Source organism: Ciconia boyciana, chromosome 1 (genome assembly GCF_034638445.1).
Source record: "Ciconia boyciana chromosome 1, ASM3463844v1, whole genome shotgun sequence".
NCBI classification, from domain to species: Eukaryota; Metazoa; Chordata; class Aves; order Ciconiiformes; family Ciconiidae; genus Ciconia; species Ciconia boyciana.
The window spans coordinates 116,451,065-116,475,450 of record NC_132934.1 but is presented as its reverse complement, the minus strand read 5'-3'; the positions used below and the strand labels follow the sequence as shown (position 1 = coordinate 116,475,450).

Genomic DNA, 24,386 nt, shown 5'->3' with positions numbered 1-24,386 from the left:
TCTGCTGAAGTGAGACTTCCCGGAGAGCTCTGCTGGGATCCCGTTTGGCTTTTGGAGCCGATGTGATGTAGGTGGAAAAAGCTTAATTGGCTGACATTTTCACCCATTTTTGCTTGAAGGGAGACAAGCTCTGGTTGGATACAGCTTGTTCTGACTGTGGGTCGTGAGATCCCCCCAGGATCCTACAACCTGCTTGTTGGGATCCAGATTTTGTGAAATGGCCCTGTTGTGTCCTGCTTGCAGCTGAACATCTGCCTGCGGGAGACTCCCTCCTCCTCCGGGTTGATGTTCAGAGGCAAATGTAACCACATGATCCCCTGCTGTTGTGAGCCCTAACTGAAGTTTCAGGAGGGGAATTAGGAAATGGAAACCTTGAGATACGGTTTTGTGCCACTTCCAAGCCCATCTTGCCACCTCCTTATTCCATGTTCCCCCTCTGTGGATAATTTCTGACTGCTCTAGACCATCAAATGGGGGGATATAGCCTCATGTAGGGCATGACCCTCTTTTGACATTTCAAACTCCGCTACAAGGTGAAGACATCCTGCACGTACAGAAGGTATTCTGGTCACACAGCAATATCTGCTTGCCAGGCCGTGGTGCCAGCAGCGTGTCTGTTCATCGGTGTCTGCTCCAGATCAACATGAGCCAGCCCTACCTGATGCTGGCTCTGGCCCTGCAGGTCCCGCTCCTCCCCATCTGGTTTTCGTGATGGCCAAGATGGTGATGGCAGTGGCCACCAAAGCTGGAGACCTCCATGAGCTTCCAGTGCTGGTATTTGCTTTGTAGAGAAGGCATTAGGAGTAGTCCCTAGGAGGTGTGAAGCTATGGGTGGACTGTCTTTTCTGGGGGAGTGATGGTATTTTACAAGCAGTATTTGGAGCATGGTGTGACTCCTGTGTGCATTAAAATCCAAGGAGACACAATGGCCAAAGAGTTTCTGCATGGTCAACCACTCATGTACGAGAAGGGTGACTTGTTCCTCTTTGAGCTTTATAGCCCAGTCTGTGATTTCTTCTGGAAAGCTCAATTCCAACGTGAGTGTTACAATGGTGCAGTCCAGGTTTTTTACGTAACTTTTGAGAAGGAGCAGCAAGATGATGTCCCTCAACTCTGCAGGGAAAGCAAAGTTTTTTTACAGTGTCTTCAGTCCAGTGTTTTTTGTGAAGCTGAGCAGGGGGAGACTGAACAAACTTCCTGCCCGACTGACTTGGAAACTGCGCCTCCTTCAGCGCCAGCCCCAGACTATGTCCTTGGCGCGTTAAATCCCCTTTTGTCCGATTTTCAAGTTTATTGCTATTTTTAGGCCTCTGTAGGTAGCCTGAAGGAATTTGGGATCTCAAGCCTTAAAAAAAAAATCCTATATAAAAAAAATTTGCAGAATATGCAGGGGATGAAACCAGGGTTTTTGTGGGAATTAGATCAGCATGTACACAGAAATGGCCCTAAAAATAGAATAACTTTCCAGTTGATACTATTTTTTTTACCATCTCAGGGAATTTTATAACAGGTTATAGTGTTTCATTACGTTCTGTAGGATGGCTAAACTCCAGAGAGCTGATACTTGTTTTTAAGTTGTGTAAAACTTTTTCACAAATGCTTTTGTGGCATAGAGGATATAACCTCAAAATGTAAAAGGGCCACACTGGGTCGGTCACATGAAAGCACCATCTAGCCCAGTACCTTGTTCCCCAAATACCAGGAGTCCAGAAAAAGAAAGAAATGGGGAGAGGACGGGGTGAACTTTCCTTTAGGGCATTCTTCCCGATCCCAGAAAATTAGCGATTTGAGTCTTCCTGAGCGAGGAATGCATCCAAGAGTGTTGGGTTGACCTGTCCCCCATGAATTCTCTTTTCTGAAATCATTTTCTCCTTCTGGCTTCCACTGCTTCCTGTTCACTCTCTGTATAAGACTTGTGACCTTATAGCCTGCTCTTATAGTCCTCCAGGCAGAGTATCTTCAGCAGCTGAAGCTCTGCTCCAATTAAAGGAATTCTGTACATCTCAGGCTGTAGTCTGGAAAACACAGCTATTTTCAACCTAACAGATTGACCCTGACCTTTAATCTTAGTTGTTTGACTCCAGAGGGAATCGAGGAAAGAAATAAAGACAAAGCCGTGTATCATTAAATTATAATTAATGACACGTAGTTTAGTAAGTGCCTAAAAGGAAGATGTTACGGGTTTTCTGCTGTAGTGTGCATCTCACTGATTCGAGCCCCTGTTGACGAGCCCCGTAGTGCCTTTCAGATGGAGGTCGTTCCCAAGGTCTCGGATAGAGCCTGAGCTGCGCTCCGAATCTCCAAAAGCTGGAGATCCTTGAGTTGGGCGGTTTGGCTCAGGTGACTCAAGGGGCTGAATCCCACTGGAGAGCACCGGTCAGCCGGTCACTTTGCTGAGCCTCCAGGCAAACAACCCTATTAAAACCAAAACCATCTTTGTTTTCAGCTGCAGGGGACCAAGTTAAAGGAAGGGGTGGAAATGGGCTTGGGGGGGAAGGGGTAACCACTCATTTTAGCGTCAGCCCGAGCTTGCACCAGTGTAAACTGCTTGTGAATCCACATCTTGGGTCCTGCTGGCTGCCGGTGCTGGGGCATGCAGCAGCCAGTGCGGCAGTTCTTAGTGGGTCTGAAGGACCAGACCCATTTAACAGCTAGAGCAGGTGAGCTGTTTATAGCCTGGCTAACTGGAAGTGGATTCAGTGTGAGCCTGGAGGAAAGCTCGAATAGAGGGCTTCAGACCCAAACTCGGAAGTCTACCCTGCTCTGTCACAAGGCTACCCTTCCCAGATGGACGAGATTAGATCAGGTATTGCCTATTCAGGATATTTTAAAGCAAATAGCAGTCACTCCCTTCAGAGCACACGACTCTGCCCCAGTATTATCAGGGAAAGGAACATGTGAAAAGGAGTGTTTTGGTCTTCGCTGGCAAATATTTTGATACTCTTTCCAAGATCTTAATTTGTTTTTCTTCCTTCACTCTTGGTCTGAAGCCAATGGAAAGCAAATCAGCAGTCCTCATATCTTATCTAACTCCATTCAGGCATGGTTTTTGCAAACAGTAGGACTTTGTCATTTATACATCTGAAGTGCTTGTACCATTGGCAATAATTGCATTCTCTGTAAAGCTATATACACTGCATGTTTTTAGTTTCATGTACTTTCCACTTAAAAGTCACAGACAGGTTGCTCCAGCTGCTTGTTTGCCTGGCTGTGTTTACTTAAATGTATGCAATTTGCAGTAGTGATCCTTTCCAGTGAAGTGCTCCACTGAAACATTTCTTTTCAGAGAGCTTCAGCATGTGATCCTATGACTAGTCATCATCCCAGGTGGCAGACATTTCCCTGCTCCCTTAAGTTAGGTGATTGTTCAGGTGAACACCTCCCAGATGATATGTTTTGATTTCAAGCTGCTGTTCTAGCAGCTTTCCCCCTTTTCCACTTCTACCCCCTCTGTTACATTTCTCAAGAAGAATTGCCTCTTCTTAGCACCAAGCAAACAAAAAGTAACCTAACCCTGTATTTTACTTCGAGGATTTTGGTTAAGCATGTTGCAATTTGTTTAACTCGAGCACAGTTAGGCTGCTTGCCTTAGTTTATGGTTAGCTCAGTCCCTCTAGAAACTTTCTGCATCTGGGTGGTCCATTGGGATGAAAGCAAGGTAAATTTGGGGGGATCCTCAGCATATCATTTGGGAACGGAGGGATTAAACACTGAAGTGCTGAAAAACTGAGACTTCCTCCCACTGCTGGGGATGGAAAGCGGGCCCAGACACCCCAGATCTGTGCAGGTGTCAGAAACTGTGTGCAGGGGCCATGCTGCAAGAGACTTCACTGGATTATGGGTTGATGCTCATTCATGCTATTATATCCTTTAGCACCCCTCAAAAGTTAGTGCTACAGCCAGGGAAAAGCAGGTGTGCTCAGGTCCCATGGTGGTGCTTCATGCTGTTTCCTGCTAAGGGCTCTGTTGTCCTTTGTGCATTCTCTCACAGGCTTGGATTTCTCTCATATTATTAAAAAGCAAAATCAAAACACCCTTCCCCTTCCCTTTACCCAATACTTTAGCTTTTAGGGATGCAAAACTAGCTTTCTGAATATGGACAGATTGCAAACTGATGCCACAACCGTCCTGAGTCAGTGAAGAGCTCTGCACAGTACCTTGGAGAGAAGGGTAAAGCTGTCCCATGTATTTCCCTGAGGCTTTATGGGGGATAGTTTCATTTTCAACATTTTCTATCTCACAACTGACAAGTCCTCCAGAGCTGTACTTTCCTGACTGCTGCAGGAGTCCCTGTGGGTCCATAATTGCCTTTAAGGCATCTAAGTCAGCTAAGAAAACCAGGCCCCTTGGGGAAGCATGGTGGTCTACAGAGATGATCTTTCTGGAAGGGCCCAAATATTAGCTGGAAAATGTCTGGGGAGTCAGTGAAACAAAAATGTTCCCAACCCCTGTGTTAGAGGCACCAAGCTAACATGATAGCTTAACATAGAGGGACGGAGCCATGTGTAATACTGAGGTAACAGCCATATATATCAGTCTGTCTTGCCTGCAAAGGAAACGGATGCTTGATACATTGGTGTTTGCTGCCTGCCTGTCCCACAGGAGCAAAGTGGATGCACATCTCCTTCCCATGTTCAGGCATCTTCTGGGTGCCTGGCACCCAGTACCTTGCCTGTCTTTCCAAGGTGCCAAATTACACTGTACAGTATTCACCAAGACAAGTTCACAAAGGAATTCTGGAACCAAAATCCACTGAAATCCATTCCTTAAGACTTTCCCAGGGATTATTGCCCAGAAACCTGTGACTGTGATTCATCCTTTCATAATAAGAGTGAAGCTTACTGCTAGGAGAAATATCTAGAGGTCTGGACTAGTACCTTTTTTTGTTGAGAGTAAATTTGATCTCAGAGAACCATGGCCAAAACCTACTTGCTTGTTAGACCACTCCGAGCAGCTTTAATAATACATATAAGGGTTTGTTTTTTTTTTACGTTTCGACTCTTCCAGACATCTGAAGAACTGTTGCACCAGTGTGGTGAGTGCACAGAAGTAGGAACCAAAGCTGCTTGTACATATCAGTATCGATCTCTTTGAATTCCCAAGGGTAACAAACCCAGCATCTCAGTCTGGTATCCACATACAAATTGCAGTTGGCTTGTAACTGTGCCTCACTGGACTTGGGAGCCCTCCTAGGAGGTGTAAACAAGACCCAGCCAATCCAACAGAAAACTGCAGTTGGCCTGTGTTGGTTTGTGGCTGTCAGGCTAGTTCTCCAAAGCCTGCTGTAAATCCAGTGCATCCTGGCTAGTTCTCATATAGTACTGTCCTGTTGTATGCAGGCCTGTAGATATCTTCAAAACCTTCTTTTGTATCAACTCCCACCGTCTGGTTGAGGGGCTTTGTTCGTTGCTGCGGTGGCAGATCTCCTTCACGTCATTATTATAATCCCTCTGACTTTACAGTGAGTTATGTGGACACGATTCAGTATGTTTGTAACAGTCTTCAAAACTGTATTCCTCCGAGACAGAACGAGCTGTGGCGTTGCTTTTGTGTTTCTCCATTGCAGGTTTAAAACCATTTCTCCCGCTCAGGTTTCAGTTGCAATTTATGATTTATCTTTGCTTCTTTGAATGTTTTGACTCTTTTCAAGACAGGTAAGTCTTCTAATGCATTCATTACCAGGTGTTAAAGTTACTCTGGAGAAAGGATTTAATTTTGATTTGAAGCAAGTTGTACCTTAACAGACCACCTTGACCATCAAATGATGGTAGAGTCAGTACTGAAAAGAAAGGAAAAACATTTACCAGGCCAATCTTTTTCTACATAGGAGCTTCAAAGAGACGCCAGGCACATAAAAGCATGCAAACCATCAGGCTGCTTATCCATCTATTTTAAATGCATTCCGTGGTGCTTGCCTAACTAGCAACCAGACAGGTTATGTGCAATTTCAGGATGTTGCTGAATGTGAACACCTTATTGCTCTGTTGCTAAACTGGACGAGGAACAGAGGATTTGCATTCTCTTGGAGGGAACCCCTTCCAAGGAAAAAACCCACTCAGTCGCCTTTTACTAATGAGTACTTTAAATCTAATGGTTAATTTAGAAAGAAGTATTATCCACATAAGGAACTGTTTATATTAGGGAAGTAAGAGTTTTCCTACTAGATCAGTTGCATGTGCTTTAAGTGCCCGTGAATCACTGCCGTCCGTCAAGCAGGAGAAGGTGATTCACCAAGCCATTTTAGTAGTGTCTGTAACAGTGCTGTTGGTGGGAAGTTTGGTAAGTGCATCGTTATTGCAAGTGCTCTGACTGTGTCCAGTCATGAGCTGGAGAGTTGGGCAAGGCTTATCCCATCCAGTGGTCTCTTGCTAGCAGAGGCCAGTACCAAATCTGTTCAACAAGGGGACAAAGACACTTAGAACCTGCCCCAAAACTTTTTGCCTGATCCTTGCTAGCTGAAGGTAGACATTTTTTCTAAAGCAAAAGGGTTTTTTCTGTGTATCTTCTAAATCTCGCAAGAATTTTTTAACAAATGTGGCTATAGCGGACATACAGAAGTATGAGTATCGCGAAAGTGTAGTATGCAAAAGCTATAGCACCAAGTACATTAGCTTGATGTAGCTTGCATTATGTTTTTATTCCCCACTGGCTTGCTTTGCATGAAACCCAGTGTTCATGTGAGGAAAAAACATATATTTAAGTGGGTTGCTAATACTTTCACTAATATTTACCCAATTGGTTCATCAGTTAAATTGTTCTCTGAATTTGATGGGGCTGTGATAATTCCACTTCATTACACTCAAATGCTATTAGGGCTGTCCTGGCACGTGGCCTGCTTGCTGGGCCTCGCTGCATTCGTGTTGGTAACAATGGCACCATTCAGTCCGTCTCTGGTTTCTCATTCTGTGGCACATCTCTCTGGCATAGGGCACTCCACCTTTTCCTCCTCTTTCCCTCCATTACTGTCTGCTGAACCTCTTTTCATAAACCCTGGGCATTTACACGTGATATGGTAGCACTGCCAGTGTAAGAAACGGTGCTGCTCCTCCGTCATCTTCAGCAGCCGCAGGGATTCCGGATCCTGGTGGAGGCTGTGCTACTACTTACCACCTCCCTATCAAAGCACTTGCATAGTGCAGCACAGACGTTAGAGCCTGTTTAGTTCCCTTCTTCAGCCACTGGTCTTTATGTGACTTTCTCCCTGCTTTCCATTGAGCAATCTTAAATCGAAGGGACAAAGCCCCCTGTTTATTCAGTTTGTTGTCTCTATGGTCTAAGACCTGTTGTGTTTGCAAAATGCCAAGAACTGCTGTTCCCCCAGACTTCTCTGTCTTGGAGGAAATACGCTTTCTTTTCTTTGCTACATGCTTTCTGCTTGGTGTGACCAATTTAATGATTTCCACCTCCCTCTTGCTTTGCCCTCTTGTCCTCCCAGGCCCAAAGCTGGGTAAACACCAGTGGGAAGGCTAAGCGGGGCAGCACAGATTTTAGTTCCAGTCTTGCACTTGGTTCCTGGGATGGTGTCTCCAGGCAAAAATACTCCTCTGTGTGGAGACAGCTGTTTGCCAGCCTGAAAATACAAAACACAAGATCTCCGGCGAGGTGCAAAATATCAGGTGCAGTGTCCTGAATCTTACACAGAGCTGAATGAAACTTTTGGGGTTTTTAACCAGTGAAATAAAACAGAGCCCCTTGATGACAGCAATTACAAGTCCAGAGTAATGTGCTGGTGATTTGTTATAATGTCCAAAACTGCAGGCTTCGGAGACATGCATTCTGCAGTCTTCAGCTGTCTCCCAGGTCCTGCGATGTGCATGGCACATGCCATCAGCATCCTGGTGGAGAGCCGCAGGGACGCTGGGCAAGAGTCAGAGGGGTGAAGACTGAGCCACGTCTGTAGTTCACTCTCGACCTCAGGAGTCTTTGCCTGGTAACTCCTTCTGCCGAGGAGTGAAATGCCTGTTTCGTTAGCGAGCCACTGTGGCGCATCCCATCATGGACCTGGGATGGTAATATGTCTTCCTCGGAGGAGAGAGACGTTGCTGTTGCCCACGGGGCTCTTTGAGAACCTGAGCAGAAAACGTGAGTAATTTTTAAATATCTCTCATTAAGGTTACTCAGTGTTCACTGCGTGTCTGGGCAGTAGCCTCTGGTGGCCATGTCAGTAGGCACTTGGAAGGCTGGAGTCCAAAGCTAGGGGCCTGTGTATCCACATCGATCTTGTCAGTGGGGAGCTGTGCTGCTCACGGTATGAGCTGGGATGCTTAATTTTCAGCATCCTTGTTTGAAAATTTGCAGGAGTAGTTCTGTGCCTCCAGTGATGTGTTCATCAAACCCCTGCCATGGTTTGTTGCTGGGCTTGGGAGTGTTACCCCTTCCACCTTGGCCCATTTCTGCAGAAGCACAATACTAAACCTCTATACTTTCTGCTGAACTCCTAATTGAATGCGGTTCAGTGTGTGGATTATAGCACCGCAAGATGGCCAGAGCAGATGCTGGCTGCTTCTTGAGAGCTTTTCATACCCTCTGATGAGAACAAGTTGACATTGCAGCAGGAACTCAGAAGTCAGAGACCTGTGCAATGAATGCTCTTAACCCTACTAACCTCAAGACTGATCTTCTCATACAGCAGACTTCCGAAAGTGCTAAGCTCACTCAATGCTACGTCTCATGAGTGTGAACAATATTAGCAGGCTGTAGGTTTTGAACTGTTTTGACCTTTGTATGCTCAGACCCTCCTCCTACCAAAGGGTTTGCATCTTTTGGCAAGAAGTCTTTGATATGGGTAATTTAAGAGAGGAAAAGGGAGTGCAGGGAGCAGAGAGAGATTAGGGGCAGGGCTGCAGCGTTATGCTGAAAAGATCTTTTGACCCGTCCAGCCTATCACTTGCATTGTGGTAAAGATTATAAAGATGTTTGGAAAATGTGCTACAATTTAAGCTTATGAGCTTATATAACATTCAATCCTGAGTTTTCCATCCTTTAATTTTTTTATGAATACTAAGCCTTTATGCCCATGTATCAGTTACGGAGTATAATCCCCATTTACAGATGGGGAAACTGAGGCAATCAATGCTGTGTCTCATCAAGGTTACACGAGAAGGCTGTGTCACGCTGGGCATGAGGAACCTTGAGAGCCTGCATTGCAGCGCTGTGCGTGAACGTCTCCGGGTGCACTTCTGGTTTTGAAAAAACACTCCATCTGCCAAAAAGCACCAGGAAAGTTTTATGCATACACTGGCTGGCAAAATTACAAATCCTATCTGCCTGAAGTTGGTGGTCTGGTTTAGTAGCTCTTTATTTTTTTAAACTGACTAATTCTAGTTTAAGCATAAAGTATGCTTCCTAAAAGTTACATCAGCTAAAGTTTTGGAATTAACTCTATACTTTTTGTATAGCATGGATAAAATAATTATGGGACAGATTGTATATTTATTAAATCATTAACCTAAAATAAAAATCTCAAAACCTCAAATAATTTTTTGTTGTCACCATTATGCAGTGTTCACTGCAGAATGCAGGTTTGTTTATGCTATATGAGGGGCACACTCTTTCCCTTTAAAAAAGTTAAGGAGGAAGAAGGGCCCAGAAAACAAATGCAAACCCCGATCGTTCTATGGGAATAATTATCCCAGTGAACATGGGGGATCCCGTTCCGTTCTTTGGCGCTCCGGTTTTACGCCGATGTAGCTGTGTTGGCAGAGAGGCAGTGCCTCGGGCGTGTGAGTGTCGAGCAGCCGTGCCAGTCCCGGCTCCCTGACACGTGGGGTCTCAGATGGAGCGCTGTCATCAGAAGTTGCACCATCCAGCTTTTCGTGATGGAGTGCAAAAACTCACTCGTGGCAGTGTTTTGTAAACACCGGTTTCTGAGCAGCACCAGTTCCCCTCTCCAGGTATCCCTCCTTTGCAGTGCTGCAAGAAATGGGAAGATAATTGGCTTCCAAAAAACAAGTGTATTGGAACAGCAGGAAAAAAACGCGTGGTTGTGAAAGCTGCTCTGTACGGGGAAATGACTGCACTTACAGGAAGCCCTGCTCAGCTCATTCGCATGTGGTGGGAGTAGAGGATTATTGGCCTGTCCAGAACAGCTTGTCTATCACTATGTGTTGCATTAAATAACCAGACTGACTAGGATAACTGTGCTCACTGAATGGGGAAGGAAGTGCTTATTCTTCCAGCTGGACTCCAAGTCTCCCTTGAGAGGTAGCGTTTATAAAGAACGAGCCCATCCGTTACAAATTAATGCCTTAAAAGTTAGTCAAATTCAGCAACACCCCTCCCCTCCCCCTAAGGTTTCCTCATCCAGCTCTTGCTCCACAGGAGGAAGGTTTCAAACCGAGCTCGGTGGAGGGTTTCTCGGTTTCCGCAGAGCTGCCCTTGGATGCGTAGAAAACTGGTGCTTGAACCAACACCCAGAGGCTTGTTTTCTCTCAAAATAAGTACTGCATTCTGCCACCTCTTCTCAGAGTCTCCTCATTTTTTTTTAAACTCGTAAATCAAGCACCAGCTGCTCTTGCAGGAGAGGTAGAGGCTGAAATTCCTGTTGTTTTGGCCATATTTCTCACCTCTTTGCATCTTCCCTGGTTCCCTCTTCTCCCGAGTATCTAACATAAGATATTTCTCTCCATTTACAGGGCTTGGCCTTTATTTGTCCTCCTTCAAAACCTGCCACAGATGCCTCTGGGTGCTGAGGTGGTAGTGGTTAGCCCCCTTTGGGCACTAGCCTTGTGGCAGGGGACAGGCTGAGCCCACTAAGCCTTCGAAACCTGAATTCGGTCATGTTGTTTCCTGTCTTGCTCAAGCCGTCCATATTCTTGTCTCTTCTGATCCTTCAACTGCAAGTTCTTGGGGACTAGGAAGGGTCTGCTGTCGTTGCAGTATTTTGGCAGGGTCTGGGATTCTGGGCCCATCGTTAGGGTTTGTGATGTAGAAGTGACACAAACCAGAAATAATCTCAAATACATTAACTTCTTCGGAGAAAAAAAAAGTACCTTTTTAGTTATATAATTTGCAAATTACAATCTTGGGATGTCTAAAATGTACCTTCAGCTGTAGGTGTGAAGGTACAATATCAATGTTTTCTTTTCAAAATGCGTAGGTTGATTGCTGCTTTTCTTGACACTGCCAGTTTCTGCTACCATATGTTCTCCTTTTGCAAAACCTTTAGCACTGTTAACTTAGCTTAATGTAAACAGATGATGCTGCGTCTTATATTCCACAATGCTAAGGCTGTAGAGGCACCACCTGAAATCGCACGTGTGTGACTGGTCTTTCCTAAACTGTGCTGGAAGTTCTGCCTACTCCGCCTTTTCTTCCAGTTGTTTGTCTTAAGAAGAAAAAGAGATGAGGGATTACCAGTGCCAGACAAAATGAGGGTGTGAAGAAATGTGGTGCCACCTGGGTGTTTCGGGTTCTGTCGGTGTCTCTAGAAGGCCAGGCTCGGCCAGGCTCTTCATCTCACGCTGTGTCTGTCTCGCAACTAGGACGTCAACGCAGGCGAGGGGAGCGAGTTCACCGACAGCGGGATCGAGGGAGCAGCCACCGACACCGACCTCCTTTCTCGACGCTCCAATGCTACCAACTCGAGTTACTCCCCGACGGCCAGTCGGGCTTTCATTGGCAGCGACAGCGGGAGCAGCTCAACGGGCGACGGGCTTCGCCAGGGGGTGTACGAGAACTTCCGCCGGGAGCTGGAGATGAGCACCACCAACAGCGAGAACCTGGAGGAGGCCGGCTCTGCCCTCAGTGATGAGCAGAGCAGCGGCACCCTCAGCTCCCCGGGGCAGTCCGACATCTTGCTGACGGCTGCCCAGGGCACGGTACGGAAAGCCGGTGCTCTGGCAGTGAAAAACTTCCTGGTGCACAAAAAGAACAAGAAAGTGGAGTCGGCCACCCGCAGGAAATGGAAGCACTACTGGGTTTCCCTGAAAGGTACAGAGCAAGTGTGCAAGGGTTTATCCAGATGGGTGTCCGTGGTGTCCCGTGGGTTGTGTGTTGCTGCAGATGAAGAAGCCAATAGCCTAGAGTCTTAACAAAAGCTGCTGTGAACTTCAGTATAATTAACAGCAAGTGTGAGGAAGTGGTCCTGATGTTTTTCAGAGCGGGGTTTTATGTGATGGTTGTTGATGTACTCGCACTATGGCATGCTCGTAGTCCAAGACACATCGCTGTGCTGCACTGGAGTGGGGTTCATACCCTGCTTCGAGCCCTGCTGGCACCACCTGGGTTGGCTTCTCGGAGTGCTGAGTGTTCTTCTTTTAAGAAGCATGGCTATGGCTTGCTGACAAACTAAATACCTGTGTGCAGCTGCAGGCACGTGGCAGTGGGAGTTTGCTAGTGATGGCACTGGCATGCGTTCAAACAGGGGTTCTGTCTTTCTGTGCATTCCTCTCAAGCTTTTTGCTGTGGGCCTCTCCTTCGAGATGTGCTTCAGGAGTAGACATGCCCAGCGAGTTGCCACACAGTCGCGGTGTGGACAGGAAGCCACGGTTTGGTCATCGAGGCTGGCTTGTGACTTGGGAGGCGTTGGCGCTGGCCACATTACCCATCTTGTGGTGGGCAGCCCTCGGCGCCCGGCTGCCCTGCCGGCCTCCTCGGCTGCCTGGGCCATCAGGCCCTTTTCTCTCTGAATTTTTGCAGTTCCTGCTAGGAGGGTGCTCCAGCCCTGTTCGGGGTCTGAGTGCTTATAAATACACATACGTGTTAACGGAGCAGCAAAACTCAGGTGCTGGCCTCCTGAAGCAACCTCTAATTAATCTTCATGCGGTTGCATCAGCAGCAAAAGGGGAAGCAACGCTTGCAGGGTTTTGAGACTGGCCTCGCTCTCCTCTGCTGCAACCGGCCTCATCTGTGAGCCAGGGGAGGCAGAGCCATGTCTCCTGCTGTAGGTGGGATTCCCGAAAAGCTCAGTACAGTTAAAGTCCTGCTTGCAGAGCACCTTTTTTAGAGCACTATTTTTTTTTAGTTTGCAATGCTATTTTAAAACGAACAGCAAAGTTAGGTGGCAGCTCACCCACCTTGGGGTGCTTAGAGAGATGGGGAAATGAAAGAGGAGAGAAGGAGGGCTCAGGGGCAGGGGCAGCCCTAATCTCCTGGGAGGAGGGCCCTGTGGCAGGAAGGTCTTGCTGTGAGGAGCAGGCAAACAAAGGGCCATCAGGGAGGAAAAAGGGGAAGGATGAGCGAGGAGGCAATGTTATTTTAAAGTGCTTTGGCTCAAGTGGAGTGTTTGCTCCTTAGATTGCGGTGCCTTAATAATGTTAGTGTTTAAACGAGGCTTTGAAGCTAACAGCTGCTATTGTTTGGCTGCAAATAGTTTTCTGAGAGGCTAGGTAACAGGGCATCCCTTTGCACCGAGAAGGCTGTTTCCAGTGGCAGAGAAACCATGTGCCGGTTTTAGTTTAAAACAACGGTAGATAATGGGGGAAGGCAGGAGGGAGAGAAGGAAACCCTTTTTGGGGGGTCTCCCAAATTGCAGGCTTGCTATACCTTCCCCTCCCCCCCAGCCCCGAGAATTGTAAAGATTATTTTGTAAAACCAAGCAGCTTGTTTGCTGTCCCCAGCTAAAATGCGGTTTTGTTTTTGGCCGTATCGCCGTGAGTCAGAGCTGAAACATTATAGTGGAATAAGGATTTGGTTTATGCTTTTTGTTTGTTTGTTGGGTTTTTTTTGTACATCAGTCTTTCAGTAAGCACAGCTCATTCCACTCTATTTTTCTTCCAGTTACTCATCTGCGTCCAGTAATTAAATCACTTGGTCTTTGCCTTGCAGGGACTGTAGCAGCTAGCAGCTGCAGGAGGCTGGGGCAGGGCCATGGAGGTTTGCCTGGGGGTCTGTCTGCTCGGCAGGGCCGGCTCGCAGCTGGCCGGCACTGCCAGGGGAGACGCGCTCTCACACCTGCATCTTCCTTTCGGTCCCCTCGGTGGGACGGGGTGGCTGTGGAGGACCCCCGCTTTGGGATTTATAATGATGTTTCTCACCTGGGGCTGTATTTTACTGCCCGTGACTTTCTTGCCTCATGTTTGTGGCTCTGTTTTAGCAATCCTAGGGCAAACAAAATGGCCTGCTGGGGCACGGCTTGATGTACCGTACAGCTCGTGGCGTGCCCCCGTGGAGTGGAAATCGCCACCTTGTTGGGCTAAAAACTCGGCCATTGCTGGTGCTGTCCACTGTGGGGCTGAAAACCTGAACCGGCCCTGGCAAATCCTCCCTCATCCCTGTGACAGTTTTACGGATGATTCATAGTCCCAACTATTAGTGCTGAATAGATGCGGGGTGGCTGTTGCGTTTAAATGTGTTGCTTGCTAATATATGATCATCTCTTTTAGGATGCACGTTGTTTTTTTATGAGACTGATGGCAGATCTGGCATTGACCACAACAGCATCCCAAAGCACGCTGTGTGGGTGGAAAACAGCATAGTGCAAGCGGTGCCTGAACACCCCAAGAAGGACTTTGTCTTCTGTCTCAGCAACTCCCTTGGGGACGCTTTCCTCTTTCAGGTTGGTCTGGTTCGAGGGTTTTACAAAGTTGTTCTCTTTTTCTCTCTCTCCTTCATCTCACTCACCAAGGAGGAAATTTTACCTCTGGTTCAAATCAATGGAAAAATCCTGCTGACTCCAGTAGGTCTGGGATTTTCCTCTCGCAGTGCAAGAGGAAGGACACAATATATTTGGTAAACACCACTCAAGAGACCTACCACCACATGTGAATCACTGTCAGATCTGCTGTTTTTATTGACTGACTGGACCCTCTTTGTGTAGATGGTTGGAACAAAGTAAGAATTAAGAAATATTTTTACATCCCTGTAAAAACTGGGAATTTTGCATGGTTTGACAGTGTGCTTATAACACACAGATCAGGCCAGTTACCATATAGGACATACAGTAGTGCATTAAATGTGCTGTAACACTATCTGCATCTCGTAAGAGATGCGTATCAAAGATGCGACCTTGCGGAGAGGCTCAAGGGGTTTACAAGACCAAGAGGAGTTTGAAGTGCCAGGGCGTACTTGGACCTCCAGGTGCTCTCCCAATGGCGCTGCAGAATCCAGTTGCCCCTTGTTCATACAGACCTTACTCAGAATCGTGCTGTTGCCCAAAAGGAGGCTGAAAGTGCATGTTTAGTTTTTTTAATCAGAAAAATAGAAATGTCTGAATTTCACAGGGTACGTTTTAAAAAAATCCAATAGTTATATCAAAGACCATACATTAGTTGATTTGTTTCACTGAAAAAGGTTTCTATATTTTAGTAACTACTGCTTCCCTGAGTGATTTTTAGGTTGGTATTCCACTTTCTTATTGCAAGTTGTCACTAGTCAAGGTGTGACACTCTTATTTGTAATTGCCAGCCTGTGCTGAGGTGGTGCCATTTCCTCTTTTGATTCAGTTTTCTTCACCGGAGGAATCCCTTATTTATTTCCCTTTCCAGTGACAATGTATTCAGAGTTTCTTGCCTTCTTAAACCAGAAGCTACTCTGTGGTGGGATGTGCCCCCACATCATCACTCCCTGTACTCCAGAGCAAATCTTCAAAATTACACTGTCACGTAGGTCCTTGCAGCTGTCCTAAACAAGGGGCTAGATTCTCAAACTAGTGCAAAATAAAAAAACCTTATGGACTCAAAGGAAGTGGTGCTGGCTTACATTTTGAAGAGACTGAGTATCTGATTGCATACTGAAAAAAAAAATCATTTTTTTGCAGACTGGCTTCTCTGCCACCTCAGTCTGATTCTTCCTCAGCTCACAGTGTAATACAGCACTGCCCCTTTCTACTTCATGCCTTTCCTGGGCAGGGTATGTGTGTTTTGCCACCTGGAGAGCTTCATCCAGGAGGTAAGCGTGGTGCTTATGGTCTCAGCATGTGCTTGAAAGGCTGTGGAGCACCACCTCCTCCTGTTCTATTGGTACGAGCTGTGAAATCTTTTCCATGCAGTTTTCTAAGGAAAAACCTTAATTCTCATAAAATTGTCAGTGGATGCTCAATACTGAAAAGGTCACATTCAGTACATTTCTTTTGTGGAAACACAGGGCCTTATTCATTAAAAGCTCTGCATTATTATGCTATGGGTAGATTTTCATGTAACTTTGTGGGAAAAGGCAAAAATGAGCCTTTTCAAATGAAAAACAATCATTTATATTGCCTTGCAGAAATTTTTCTTTGGTGTGTCCTTTCTGCCATAGAACCCATGCATCACTAGCGAAGCAGAAGCAGAAGAGAAGGAAGGGATGGGTTTGGGGAGAAGGGAAGGAGACCAGCTGCAGTGGTGGAAGTAATGTGTGAGTGACTGTGCTGTAGGGCTTGCTCTGCTGTGCACAGAGCAGCTGAAGCACGTGTAAGGCTGTTCAGCAGTGTTACTTAACTGCTCATGTCGTACACGTCCGTCCACACATAACACAGTGCTGTAGTAGCGGTTTTGGTGAGAAGAAACCACAGACCTGCAGAAGACTATTTCTGTCCTATGGAGACTGTGTACTTAGGGAGAAAAATAGGGTTGCTTTGTAATGTGTACAGATATTGGACATCTTGTAACAAGCCTTCCCACTGCATTGCACCTAGAGACATCACATACCTCCTACACGACGATTCCTTGCTCAGTCAGTTCTTATCATGCCTACACAAATCCATTACTTGCAGATGTCACATGCATTTTCCAGGAGCTCAGAGCAACTTGTGACACCACATACTTATGTATCAGATGCTTGCAGCTTGTTTATGTGGTCCTTTCCTTTGAGAAACAGAGTGATTCCCCTTGCCTACTCATCTACCAGAAGAGTCTTCAGCTCCTAAAATCCTTTCCAGATTTTTTTTTCCCCCCTTCTCCCCAGGAAACCAAAAAGAAAACTGAATCTAATGGTATACAGATAATATTTTAAAATTTAATAAGATAAAAATATGGTATCTTGCTGTTACGATTTTGCTAGGAATTAACAAAACATACCATCTCATTATAAGTCCAGTGGTAGTCTCTTCTCTAGTGGGGGCTAGGTTTTACCACCTGACTGTAAGCAAAGTGTCTTCTGTTCTGCAGATAATTTCTCTATTTTCAGCAGAAACTCCTCAGCAAGGGGAGCTCAACATGTCTTCAGCAGTGGCGGTAAGACATTGTAAGCCCCATCTATGAATGAGAGCTTGTCAGTGTTATTACCTGAGCAGGGAGCATCTCCAATTTAAGCAATATACTTTGTACAATGCCAACTGAAGACAAGAAAATTGGGAGTAAGAGATCAGTCTTTCCAGGGTAGACCCTATCTTCTGCTTAGGACTTCTAACCTGAGCTAAGGAAAATTATGTCATTCTGGGACATGTGGGCTTCACCTGCTTCAGTCCCACAGAAGTTTTGGGAGCATCGGTCTGAAGTCCTGCCTGTGCATACATGTTTTCCAGCGTCAGGCTTCTGTGGGAATCTCTCCTTGGCTTCAGTAAGCCATGTCCTTTGCTGTTAGTTGTCACCTCCAGGAGAGCAGTGAGGATGACCTTCTTCTATGCTAGCAACTGGAGAAGTCATACGGTGCTGTCTATTTATAGATCAGGTATCATCAGAAAGTTTAATTAGAACAAGGTGGTTTGGCACCTTGCTACTTTTTCAGCCATGAGCCAAATACCAGTGTGATTACTGCTAAAGGCTGACACTCAGAGAAAGTCCGCTGCAACCCTGAGTTGGCTGTAAATTTTGTTTTACAACCTACTGTAAAAAGGAATGAAGTTTAGTAAGAAGGCTAAGAAGATTTCCTTTTTATTTTGAAAGTCTGGAAAAGGAATGCTTTGAAATATTCTTCTTTCTCTGTCAAAAGCCTTTAATCAGAATAGTGCTCTTCCAGAAAAATGTACTGGTGTCCCATGCTCCAGCCCAATATCTCATAGAATCATAGAATCATAGAATGGTTTGGGTTGGAAGGGACCCTAAAGATCATCTAGTTCCAACCCCCCTGCCATGGGCAGGGGTACCTCTTGCTCAAAGCCTCATCCAACCTGGCCTTGAACACTTCCAGGGAAGGGAAGTGTTCCCTTTTCCTGAACCGTCACACACATGCTTGGGAAGGGACAGTACCAGAGCCATAAAAAATAAGATGAGCCTGGCTTTAATGATAACAGGGTTGACTTCAGAGCACTTTGGGACCTTCAGAAGTGGAAAGTTTGTCTATTCATCATAGATATCATGGTCACATTTTATGCCATCAATTTATTACTAACTGTTGCATGCCAGAAAAACTCTCCATGCTGTGAAGAGCACAGAGACTGGTATGTTCCCTGCCTTAAGGAACCGGGAGTTTAGAAAACGTCATTATATGTTGAGCTACAAATTATGGCAGCATTGCATTGAACAAGGAAGGTAATTCCTGAGACCTTGCTGGGAAACACTGTACAGCTGCAAAGCACAGATAGAGGTGTAAATCTAAGTGCTGAATGCCTAGTGCTGAGTTAAAAATGGCCTGCTTAAGAATGATGGGGTTTTTATTACTTCTCTCGTAAGTGGATTTAAGGCTTTGAATCTTAAGATCAAAGGGAAAGGAAACTCCTTGGAATTGCATTTGTTAATCTCAAATCAATTTTAAAGAGGATCCTGACTTCTTTTCTCCCTTCTTCCCTCTCTTCAGACCTCTAGCCAGACCGAATTGGAGAACTGGATCACTGCAATCCATTCAGCTTGTGCAACCGCGGTGGCAAGGCAGCATCACAAAGAGGACACCGTCAAGCTCCTGAAAACAGAGATAAAAAAGCTGGAGCAGAAGATTGATATGGATGAAAAGATGAAGAAAATGGGTGAAATGCAGCTGTCCTCAGTAACGGACTCCAAGAAGAAGAAGACCATACTGGATCAAGTAATCTTGCTTGCTTCGGTGAAATAAGCCCCTAGCAAATATATAAGGCCTTCTTCAGATTAGCGGTACCTCTGTCTGCTCCCACTGTGCCATGCGTGTGTGCTGGCAGAGCTCCCCAGAGCAGGTGGGACTTGTGTTGGCAGGAAAGCTGTGCCGGCTGCCCTAGTTGCACCGTTTCTCCAAAGAATGTGCACTAAGGTACAGCATGGGCTGTCTTCTCCTGGCCACTATGTGAGAGATTTGGCTAGCTGCTCGGAGGTTGAGTGAGGGCTTTAGGGGAGTGAAGAGGCTACCAGGCCATGGCAGCAAGATGCCTTAGGGAAGAGCTGGTCATAGACCGACAAATGCTGCTGTTGCTGTTGTCTTAAGAGTGCAAGAGGCTGGTTCTTCTGCTGGCAGATGGGATGAAGAAGCCATCCCTGGTTTCTACTCGTTGCGAGGGCCTGCCTTCACCTCATGGCTGCAGCCCTGGCTGCCTCTTGGGACCGCTCCTTCAGACGTCAAGTGGACAGCATAGTTGCATTTGAGAAGCAGAGAGCCTAGAGCAGATGTCTCTCCTGCTGCTGCAGTGGCACCTTATTTTAGGAAACTAACATATGGCTCTTGCTTCATTAGTTTGTAGCTCTTTTACCACGGCTGCCAAACGTGCCTGTAATGCAAACCATAGGGAGTGGCCAGGGCCTTAATGTGCTAAGCTAAAGAGATTTCGTACCCCCTGGAAGCCTGTGAGAAGTGGGGAGAGAGGGGGCAGATGCTCGCCTCTGTTAAAAGGGCTGTCAATCACAGTGAGAGGGCAGAGCAGTCTCTCTCTTTATGTAACTGAGTTTTTCTAAATGCTTTGAAACTGTTTCCTATCAGCAATTTGAGTTATTTAAATAAGTCCTTACATAGGCTGATTATAGTGCTCTTCTGCTGATAAGATTAATTATCCCCAGTGTACTACACTTTTTCAAGTATGGCAAGCTCCGTTGATGCTTACAGCAACGCTGCTGCGGCTGCGGCTGCTGATTTGAGGTGCTCTGTATGTGGAATTTGGTGGGGTTTGGTCTTCTTGTTTCTCAGATGCCCTTGATACATGAAAGAAGCCTCTTAAGGGACTGCTCAGAAGAGAATACTGGAATACAAAGAAAATTAAAAATGACATTTTAATCCTATTAATTAGCATTGTGTCAAAGGAGCAGTTGTCCCAGGAGAAGACTTCTGCCATGAACGTAAAAAAAGTTGTTTTCCATCTAATGAAAACTTCTTTATTATTTGTGTCCTTTTTGGGGTTGAGAGGGTAGGGGAGAGTGGGAAAGAAGGGGAATCAAGGTTCCTTGAGTGAGATCAGCATTGGTGAAAAAGGTGTGTTGCTGGGAACAGTAGAATTTTTTCAAGGTATTTACCACCCTGTTCGTCCTCCTCTCCCCTTCTCTTCTTGTATGTCTTGCTCCTCAATCTTTGCTGTACACAGATCTTCGTTTGGGAACAAAATCTTGAACAGTTCCAGATGGACCTATTTCGGTACCGCTGTTACTTGGCTAGTCTCCAAGGAGGGGAGCTCCCAAACCCTAAAAGACTGCTTGCTTTTGCCAGCCGTCCAACGAAAGTTGCAATGGGCCGTCTTGGAATCTTTTCAGTCTCGTCGTTTCATGCACTGGTAAGTTTGAACAGAGGCCAGGGGTCATCTTTGCCAACCTGCAAATTGCTTCATGTGTCCAATGCAGAGATCATGTCGACAAACAGCAGTCTGTGTCTGGGGGGTGAGCCCTTACCTTAGTATGCAGAATATTCTGCTTCCTGAAAGGTGTCTGTGTCCTGGATGTAGATTAAAAAGCAGATGCTTGCAAGCCATGGCCTTATGGAAGTGGAAGAACCATGTTTCTCCTAAACATGTGATTTTGAATTTCCAGATCTGCACTATAAACATGTTTTCTATAAACAGATCTTCCTGTTACAAGAGCAGGCCCATCTCTAATGTCCGTGTACATGGGCTTGATCCAAAAGTCCTGTGAAGTCAATGGGAGTCTTTCTGAGGCCCTCAGCATGTGTTGGCTTAGACCTTCTTGGGCATGGCTTGCTTTCTACCATATGGATGAAACTACTGACCAATTAGTCTAATACCCGGTTTCCAGTGATCAACACCTGATGCTCCACAAGGGAGGGGAAATGTTCTTCTCTGTTGCTTATGGTGTGGCAAATAATGTTTAAAATGGCTGTTTAAATTTAAATAATGTAACAACCCAGCTCTTAAAAATACAGGGAAATGTATTGCAAAGTGGTGGTTTTTTAATGAATTTAAATCAAGTTCCTGTAGTTTCGGCTTGGACTCCTGGAGCTTCACAGAAATAGCTGAGCTCCACTGTTGTCTTGTAGATGTCAGCTGTACCCTTCAATTGAATCCAGAGCTGTAATTCAGTCAGGGGCGTTTTTATTCTTTTATATATGAAAAGATTAGCGTCATCATCCCGATAATTGCTGGTGGATTTATATTTTTTTTAAGTGGCGGGCTGTAATTTGCATTTATGCTTATTTTTTTGCATCTAGCAAAGCACTGAGCATTAGCCTGAAAAACAGTCTGCCTCTTCATGCTGGTGTCTCTTGAGAGCCAAGTGAAAAAAAATATGTTTTGAATATGTTGTGTTGGAAAAGACACGTGCTTTCTTCTCCTTTAAGCAAACTCTCGTGTCCTCCTTTGCCCTCAATAGCGTGGAGATGGTGCAGTGAGTCTCAGACTCGAGCTGGGTGCTGCATGGTGGTAGCGTGGCATCCCTAGCTCTCCTGAAGATGTTCCTCAGCACATTAGTCAGAGGATGTGCTGAGTCTCCCAGGTGCCTCTGCACAAATGTCCCAGGTACAGCTAAGAAACGTCTCACAAGTCCAGGCTGTGGAAATGGAGACTCTTGCAGTAGTGTTTAAGCTCTCCTTTTCCTTGATTTCACCATTACTCATACAGCGACGGTTCCCTGGGTACACAAGCCAGCCTTCTGTTTGTCCCATCTTATATGGGTTTTTGTATCTGCTGCACCCAAACAACCAGTTTCTCAGCTCCCTAGCTTGGGGCATCCCTGAGAGATTTGGGTGTTCCCGCTGGGGTTGCCAGACGACAGTCACATTTTGCTAGTTTCGGCTGTGGGAATGCAGTACAAAGGTGTTCCAGGAAGCATACGGCCAAGTCGGCAGGGTGGGTCTGTCTGTCTGTCTGTCTAGCTTCGCCTTGCGCTCCCGTTCATACCTGCCATCTCCTACCACTCCCTTTTTTGCAGGAGAGGAGCTCGCTCTCCTGAGGCCACCTCCACATGGGAAATCTGCTTAAACTTTGGCCTAAACACTTCACCTCTGACGAATGTCGCACTAATTTCTACCAGAGCTTCCTCATTTGGGAAACGCTCCCCAAATATTTGGTCTCAGTAAAGGCAAATATCTTTTCACTCCAGAGGGGTTGCCACAGGCCGTTTTTCAAGTACCCAAGCAGTTAACACTGCTCTAATCGAAAGGGTCATTTCAGCTCACTTTTTTTCTTCCTGTGTTTTGCTCACTCCTTCAAATGTTGCTGTCTTTAAGGAAGTGCAGGTTTTAAATACCTTGACCTATTTGCAAGCCTTTATCTGGCCTTCTAACAGTTATGAGTCAGTTCCAGGATGCCCAGAGTGCTTCCACAGGAAAGACCAAAGAGAAAGACTGGGCTTTTCAGAAGCGGGAATTCTCAAGTTTCGTGTGTCCAGCTTTAAAACCTTGTTAGGAAAAAAAAGAAAAAAAAAAAAAGAAAAAACCCCAAACTTTTCACTGGTGCTGAGACTTTGCTCTGTGATGATTAGGCTGCTTCAAAATATCTCAGATTAAATGTCAAAAAAAGGGGAGGTAGTACCGTCCATTTTAATTTTTGATGTTTGACGTTGGAAGAAGTGAGTTAAATTGCAGTGAGAAGGAAGTAGCCTGGCAGCATTATCATTGTCCCTGTTGTGAGTACACATTGTTGCCATAGTATTTGCCTTTTTTTTCAAACCAGATTCCACTGTTTGTTAGATTATGTAAGCCATGGTGCGGTGGGATGCTGCGACCTTTGATTTTAAAACCATGTGGCATTGACAGGTGGCGGCTCGCACAGGGGAGTCTGGAGTGAGGAGAAGGACGCAGGCCATGTCCAGATCTGCTAGTAAACGGAGAAGCAGGTTTTCTTCTCTTTGGGGGCTGGATACTACCTCGAAGAAAAAGCAAGGGAGGCCAAGCATTAATCAGGTAAGTGTGTGGAAGTTTGTGATATTGTTATTTTCAAGGCTCATTTGTTAGCATGCAGAATGCAGCTCATGTAAAGAGTCACTTGCATCAGGCACTTACACATCCAACCTTAACCTTGCCTGTTTAATCTTTCATGGTGTATAGTCATCTCATTCCACATCCTCTTCAAAAATCAGTGACTGTAATTACAGATAAGTATACAGCAGCTCCTGTAAAACAAGGTTTAGAGTTCACACCTTCTTTAGCTGAATTGGTTGCATTTCTGCTGCTGTTGCATTTCTGCTACTTCTGCTTTTGCTGGAGGTACTTTCCCTAAACTCAGGAGTAACAAAGCAGCAGTGTAAAACAGATACAACTTTGGAAGGAAAAAGAAAGTGCAGACTTGTTTGTTTCTTTAAATTAAAATTATGAGTTTGTAGAATACTTTAAATGTAGCTGAGTTGGAGGAAAACTTCCTAAAGTAAGAAAAGCTTTGCATTTAGTAGGGGCAGTCCCTGTTTTGCTTCAGATTTTTAAAAAAGCAAAAGCTGAAATGTTTCCACCCAGTCACTGCCCAGATCTTTCTCTAAAAAACGTGTTTCAGTGTGGTAGGAAGGTGCTTCCCTGTTATTCTTTCCAAACATCCCTAATTATAGCTTTCAGTTTTTGAGAGCCATACCTCACCTAATTGCAGGAAATGTGGGCTTTGCTTTTCTTTCTCTTTCACTTTTTGAAGGGAGAAAGGCTTGGGACACGTGTTGTTCTGTGCCCTGTGATTTCTTCTTCCTTCTGTTAAAGCAGCAGTGGGTGTTTGTTTTGTTTAGCAGAGGATGAATGCTGCAAAATTGTTTAGTTTGTTTTTAGCGAGACATTAAAAGTTCACCTAATATTTCGTGGCTGAGCAAAAGCTCAGGGTTTTGCTGGGAAGCAGCAGATGCCTCCATGAGTGCATTCCCAATTCTTTGCACTGGTGGTGCAGCATCCTTGTTGCTTTGTACTTATGTTCCCCAAATGAAGCGCAAACCCTTGTCCTGAGCTAGGATCCTGCCCATGCTGTGTCTTCAGACCTGTTTTTTTTCCTGAACTCACCCGGGATAAATGCATTCTTCACGCTTCCTCTTCTCGCTTCCTTCCCCTGCCCCCACCCCCACCCCTACCCCCCGCACTCCTCAATAAGCACAGGCATGAAAAGGGATTTTGTTCCAGGTTAAAGAAAAGTCATACTGGAGAGAGTCAAAGAAAAAGTAAAGTTTTGAGAAAGTAGGAGAATATCTAAATGTAGTGCCTGAACACATTTGCCCTGCTCGTGTGTAGTAGCATGCAAAATATTGCCAAGTTGAAGCAGTAAACTGTAAATCCCTAAAGGGCAGTGA

General features: G+C 45.6%; 1 protein-coding gene across 13 annotated transcripts in view; it reads left to right on the top strand.

Moving 5' to 3' along the window:
* The window catches only part of TIAM1 (TIAM Rac1 associated GEF 1), a 194,133-nt gene that overhangs the window by 114,213 nt on the left and 55,534 nt on the right, over window positions 1–24,386 (top strand). For all 13 annotated transcript variants that reach the window (XM_072845139.1, XM_072845165.1, XM_072845147.1 and 10 more), the window contains 5 exons: window positions 11,484–11,931; window positions 14,325–14,497; window positions 18,592–18,816; window positions 20,270–20,455; window positions 22,888–23,034. In XM_072845139.1, the coding sequence (XP_072701240.1) occupies window positions 11,484–11,931; window positions 14,325–14,497; window positions 18,592–18,816; window positions 20,270–20,455; window positions 22,888–23,034 (1,179 nt within the window). The remainder of the gene's footprint in view (window positions 1–11,483; window positions 11,932–14,324; window positions 14,498–18,591; window positions 18,817–20,269; window positions 20,456–22,887; window positions 23,035–24,386) is intronic.